This window comes from Hipposideros armiger, unplaced genomic scaffold (genome assembly GCF_001890085.2).
Source record: "Hipposideros armiger isolate ML-2016 unplaced genomic scaffold, ASM189008v1 scaffold_68, whole genome shotgun sequence".
Taxonomy (NCBI): Eukaryota; Metazoa; Chordata; class Mammalia; order Chiroptera; family Hipposideridae; genus Hipposideros; species Hipposideros armiger.
This window is the reverse complement of record NW_017731418.1, coordinates 125,745-132,543: the sequence shown is the minus strand read 5'-3', so window position 1 is coordinate 132,543 and position 6,799 is coordinate 125,745. Positions and strand designations below refer to the sequence as shown.

The 6,799-nt window shown below is 37.2% G+C and overlaps 1 protein-coding gene across 1 annotated transcript in view; it reads left to right on the top strand.

Moving 5' to 3' along the window:
- The window catches only part of ADGRA3 (adhesion G protein-coupled receptor A3), a 128,568-nt gene that overhangs the window by 61,442 nt on the left and 60,327 nt on the right, over positions 1 to 6,799 (top strand). The window contains exon 8 of the mRNA XM_019642386.1: positions 3,644 to 3,808. Within this exon, the coding sequence (XP_019497931.1) occupies positions 3,644 to 3,808 (165 nt within the window). The remainder of the gene's footprint in view (positions 1 to 3,643; positions 3,809 to 6,799) is intronic.

The window sequence follows — 6,799 nt, the reverse complement described above, 5'->3', positions numbered from 1 at the left end:
TCTCTCCTTCTCTCTTTTTCTTTCCTTGCTTCCAGTTCCTTAAAGACAGAACTCCGCTTGAATTTTTAAGAGTAGATCTCTAGTTTCCAAACACTGCTGGGGCACCCTAGGTTAGCATCAATACTATATTCACACTCCAGAATTAAAGTATCACAGCAGACTCACAGAAGTGACATGAAAAAATTGTTAAGAAACTAAAGGTTCTCTGAATTAAGAATCGTGTCTGGGAATTTTGGGGTACAATATTGTATTTTACAATTTCTGTTTCTCTATTGAGATAGCCTATCTTTTCTTTTAGAAGCATGTTTTCATTTATATTTTGTAAAATATTTACAGTAGATGCTTTTAAATCCTTGCCCACTGATTCTAACATCTGGGTCATCTCGGGATCATTACCACTGACTGCTTTTCATTTGTATATAGCTAATATTTTTCTATTTAAAAAAATATTATTTATATTTCTAGTAATAGCTGATTCTATCCTGGACATTGTGAATGATTCACTATAGAGGACAAGCTGGCAAAGTACAGCCTATGGGTCAAGTCTGGCCTGCTGGGCCTGTGATCTAAGAACATGGTTTCCAGTTATAAATGGTTATGTTTCAAATGGTTATATAGGTAACTCCATAATATCCCCGGTGTTGCTTCTTGGCCAGCAAAGCCTAAAGTATTTACTATCTGGCTTTTGAAGCAAAAGTTTGACCCCTGACTCTGGATTTAGTTCTGTTCACCTGAAGAGAGCTGATGTTTGTTTCCTCAAACAGCTGGGCTAAATTCAAACTTGCCTGTGGTAGGCAGCAGCTGAAATCTGCTTGGTGCCTGCCCTATCTGTGCATAGGTCCAGGGCCAGTTAGTGATCTGGGAGGATTGTATATGTGCAGAAGTTTGGAGCCAGGCTCCTTTCTACCTCTGTCCTCTAATTGTTGAAGCAGCAAGACTGTGAATTTCTATTTGAGTAGGGCCTATCCTTGGGCAAAAGCCATTAAAAACGACTTTACGATTACTCCCCAGTGCCAGTTCCTTCTTCCTAGTGTCAACTCCTCTCTGTTTTGTGTCTGGTTTCCGCTTGCTTTGGATCATTCTCCATGGGTTCATATGGTTGTCATTTTGTATTGGGTTGTCGGAAAAGTCTTGATGTGTTTTTTCTATGTTTTTCGTTGCTCAAATGCGTCATGACTTTTCCAACAACCCAATAGTTTGTCCAGAGTGTATATTTGTTAACTGCAGGGATGGTGGTGTGATAGGAGTTACTCTGCTATTACTAGAAGCATTCTTTCCTTATTAGATCCTCCAAGATTATTAGACAGCATATTAGGCCCCAGTGAGAAGACTGCAATTGTTACATTATCTTTACTGTGGTGATAGTTTCATAAGTGTGTATATATGTTAAAACTCATCAAATTGTGAATTTGAAGCAGTTACTGTATGAATAGACAATAATTCATATATAGTACAACAATAAAGCTTTAAAGTACATAGAACCATTTTCTGAATAAGAATTTTGATTCATTATTTTGGAACCCTTAAATTGTGTGACCAAAGTAACTAGAGTGACTTTATAAATTTATTTCTGCAAGTCGTACTTCAATCTAAATTCTGCATAGCAGCACAAAAAATGTGATTCTAAGGACAGCAACCTGCCTGCCATTTTTGTTGGTAGTGACACTTGACTAAAATGAAAATCTTTCCTAAGAAGACTGAGAAATGCTTTACCCAGAGTGAGCCTCAGAATAATAAAGAAGTTGTAGAATAAAGAAATATGATTATTGAGTAGGTACCTGAGATACCTGTTGATTCTTCATTGTTCTCCTCATGCCACTGATAAGAATTAGAGTTTCTAGTTTTCCTCAAAGATGAAATTCAAGTTGCTCCTTTCTCCTTCAATCTCCAAATATGCTGCTTTGAGGATTCCTGAAAATTTTATTCTGAAAATCGGTTTTAGACTTTGAAGGTATTGCTAAAAGTTATCTAAGAAAACAAGCTAGTAAAATATACTTAGGACCCTAAACCCATGGTGAGCTAAAGTGCTCTGAGGCACCACAGTGAGTTTACAGAGGTGCTGTGGTAGATATATTTAAGTTTTTGAGGAGCGTAGTGATACTTTTGTCAAACACCACACAGCTTCTAGCTCCAAGCAATTACGGTGTCAGCATTCGATCATGCTGCATTCCTTTTGCTGGTGCTATGCTTTGGGATACAGGATTTGGGGTGATTACTGTGGTACAAAGTAAGTACTGTGTGAAAATCATTGGGGAACAAGAAAGAAGGGTATCACTGGTGTTTGATTACTTTTGGAGTGCTCAACAGTACACACAACCCATTAGGAAGTAGCTGTGGTTATATAGGAAGGAAATATAATTTATTTCAAATTGTTATTAATGCTGTGTTATTTTTTCAAATGGCTACTAAATCGTTAGGATGTACATACACAGTTTGGGGATTTAATTTCATAATTGAAACCACCATAGGTATTTCTTTGGGGCCAGGGGTAGGTATCTAGTCAGTGAAAGTGCTGTGAACCAAGAAAGTTTGGGAACCTCTGAATAAGAGAATGATTTTCATTGTCAAGTTTTTTTTACATACTTTATTCTAATTCAATAAAGTTATACAGTAGAAGGTTTGACGAATTTTCTGGTTATTTAAATTTAATGTCAAGCTTTTTTGTTTCATTTTATCTTGAAATATGTTTACTACAGTGTATTGGTTTATTTACCAACTGAGTAAAGATGATAAACATTTTCTTTGATTTAGAATAACAGCACCTCAAAGTCTTCATTAGAACATTTGTTGTGTAGCCATTAATGATGTACGAGACTGGAAAAATGTATTCACTTCAGCACATTTTCAGCACACAGTTTTATAAGTTACATAAAATGATACTTTATGTCTAATTATTTATCATTTATATCTACTCAAAAGCAAAGCATAATGGGTCCTGTGGGAGGGGGAATAAAGGTTAATTCAAGGCTCTGATATTTGCTCTTTAATTAATAGGTTTTATATTAAAGAATTAAGACTTCATCTTGGAAATTAAATTTACTGACAGCTACTTAGAAATACAGCTGTTTTATAAATAGAAGCATACCGTTACATGGAAACTCCTTTTGTTAAACCATTAATTGGTAATTTACTAACTTTTTTAGTGACTTAACCAGCTGTTTCTTGTATAACCCTTTTACCTTAAATGTTTTCTTACTTACACACTTCATAGTATTACCCTCCTTTCTTCATGCTTGAATATTTCCCTCAGAATCAGTGAAAAGGTAGATGTGCTTGGAAACTTCTCCATGAGAACATGCCATGCATGGCATTTCTGCCTTTGCACTTGCTGTTCACCCTCCCTCTGTGCCCTGCCCTCCCTTTTTCTGGAACAAGTCTCAGGCATTGTGTCCCATTGCGTCTTGTTCATACCTCCATTGAAGCTCTTACCATTGTATTTTAAGTCTCCCTTTACCTGCTTGTCTGGAGTTGTCGCTGAAGTCCTTAAGTGGAGGGGTCATTTTTGAAATTTGTTTTTATCTAGCAAGCGCGTGGCCCACAGTGTGCATTCAGACGTATTTGCTAAGTGAATGATAGAAGCCCGTGTTGTTTCTCTTTGTGCCTGACCACGTTTTCTCTCTTTTTAAAATCTTTCTTCATGCAGTGCCCTAACCATTTCTAATATTCAGGCTGGATCCACTGGAAATTGGGGCTGTCATGTCCAGACCAAACGCGGGAACAATACCAGAACTGTCGATATTGTCGTGTTAGAAAGCTCTGCACAGTACTGTCCTCCTGAGAGGGTGGTGAACAATAAAGGCGACTTCAGGTCAGTGACATGGAAAGTCTGATTTGCCTCACATCCATTTTTATTTTATTTATTTATGTATTTATTTATTGATTGATTTATTGATATTTTTTATTAGTTCCAGGTGTACAAAACAATGTAATAGACATTTACACCCCCTTCCCCAGAAATTAAAGGAGATACAAACAAATGGAAACACCTACCATGCTTATGGATACGAAAAATTAATATAGTTAAAATGTCCATACTACCTAAGGTAACATATAGATTCAACGCAATTCCTGTCAAACTACCAATGGCATTTTTCACACAAGTAGAACATACAATTCTAAAATTTATATGGAACCATGAAAGACCCTGAATAGCCACAGCAACCTTGAGAAATAAGAACAAAGTGGAAAGTATCACAATGCCTGACATCAAATCATACTACAAGGCTACAGTAATCAAAACAGCATGGTATCAGCATAAAAACAGACACATAGATCACTGGAACAAAAGAGAGAGCTCACATCCCTTTTTATCTTCAAAGGCACATATTGGTCTCTAAGCCTCAGTAAGAATATTGGAGAAATGTATGTGTATTCATATATAGAGGGTGTGTATGTGTGTGTGTGTGTGTGTGTATGGGGTGCCAAAAAAATGTATACACATGACTTGTATTCATCTTTTGTTATCGGTATATATTGAGTATTACAATTTTAATACAGTTTTTTCCTGTCTTAAAATGTGTATACATTTTTGGGCACCCTCTGTGTATATGTGTGCGTGCATGTGTGCGTGTGTGTATCCTCAAATATCTAAGGATGTCCCGTGAGAGCAATGATTTTGGAATCATTTACAAGAGATTAAGAAAAAAATACGTACCTGAACTTTATCTCAAATCTGTTGATTTAAGAGTGTCTGAAAGTAGAGCCAGAAGTGTTCATTTTTAACAGGCGGTTTTGTGGTAAAAGTTAAGAACCACTGCTATAGGGAAACATTTTGGAAATTTTACTAAAAGAGTGCAAAATTCAGACAGGCTAATGGTATTTCCTGCTGTTTTCAAGGGCTCCTTTACGATGAACTGTGGAAGGTTTGGTACTGCTAGGGCACTGTTAACTATTGGCAGTTAAGTAGACACCATTAGGAGAAACCCGTACCCACTTTCCTTCCCCCGCTTGGTTCTTCTGGCAGTTAAGCAAGAAGGACTTTGGGAAACCAAAGATGTTGTTTGACCTGAAACGTGGGGAGCCCTTGGTGTAGGAATCTGTTGCCATAAGAGAATAAGTTAAATGTTACTGTTTTTTTAGTAGAAAGTTTAGAATTTGTGAGGGGTAACAAGTTTTACCTTAGCCTCTCCTTACTTTCAAAGTTGCTTTAAAACATCATTGAATATATTGTTTAATGTTCTTTATGCTTAAGAAATAAGTTTACAGTTATTTAAAGGAAGGGAAATGAATCTGTAGCTCTTTAAAGCCGTGTAAAGGTTGTTGACTACTCAGTTTGCACTGCTCGTGGTTGATACTATTGCTGCCTCGTGGCTATAAGCCCAATTTTTAAGGATAAGAAAACCCTTTGATGTTAATCTTTCAAATCCAAGGTAAAGAAGCAATAATAGCACCTTTAGCTCAGTTTTTCATTGCTTTTATTTTGTCTTATCTTTAAAAAAAAAAAAATTCTCCTTGACATGAGCATATGGAAATCAGCATTTATTATTGCCGGTGGTAAGTCTTTTATGTCTAGTAACCAGTAGTCTATATTTACGAGTATATTGTATACTTTAAAGTGAAATAGATAACATTTGTTAATTTTATTATAGTCAACATCTTTTATTAAATAATCATAATATGATTTGTTTATGGTTGATTTTCTGTTTTTACTCATAGTTTTTGAGTTTCTTTACATTTTTAAAAATAGAAGGAGAATCTAATTATTTAACCGATTAATGAATTATTTATCTTTCAACACGCCTTAAGATATGCAGTTAAACCTCTACTGCATTAATAAGAATTTAGTTTAGTGTCGCTTGATCTATTTATGCAGTTTTGGGTAATGAATTATATTTTGGTGTGACTGATATTCTAATTTAGCAGTTCCTATGTTACGGGTCAGCTGTAACTTTTATTAAATATGTTCGATTTCACTGTCAGTTTTGGAGAAATGGAGCTCAGATGACAGCGGTCCATGCCAACATGTGTATGTAGTCACTTGCATAGTGAGGGGCTTCTCCCTGATATCTTCAGTTGTACGCTGTGTTGGGGGCCTTCAAGACCACCCCCAAGTGCAGACATCTGCCAGGAGGACTCCGGGGACTCAGCATCTAGTTGTCCTCACAGCTGAGATGTAGTGTAGTAATACAGTCAGATACATAGCTGGATCCTAAGCGGAAAAGACACAGGTGGGTCCTGGAGAGACCCACGCTCCGGCTTCCTCATGCTGTCTCCCTCCCAGGAGGCTCACGCAGAGCCCGTCCTTCTCCAGCCATGAAAAGGCAGCAACCTCTGGGCAGCGTTTCTCACCCAGGGCAGCCCACTGGAACCTCAGCCACCCTCTGCCCGTCACATACCAGAGTTGCAGACTCCCAGGAAGGAAGTGGGTGTTCAGCATAAACCGGATTGCTTGTGCAGGTCGTCTAGGTGTAGGGAACAACCCGAGCCAGTTAGCTGTTCATGAGAATGCTCCGAGTTCGATTCTCAGATGCCTCTGAAAGGCCAAGGTTGCAAATGGGCCTTTCTAAGGATGGCAGTCCAGGACCTGCTGTGCCACCTCTGTGCATATAATAACTACTTCTGCAAAAGGCCTGATTCTACGAATACTGGACAAGATTCTGACCTTACACATCTAATAGTTCTATAAGTCAACAATACAATAATTAAAAAGAAATGCAAAACCATTTGTTGCTTTTTTTTTTCTGACTAAGATACAGTTTCCCTGTGTATTTATAGCAATATTTAGAATATTTTAGGAAAACAATCCTATTCTGCTATGATATTAAAATGCCCTTGGTGGATAATAGTTTAAAATGGTTTG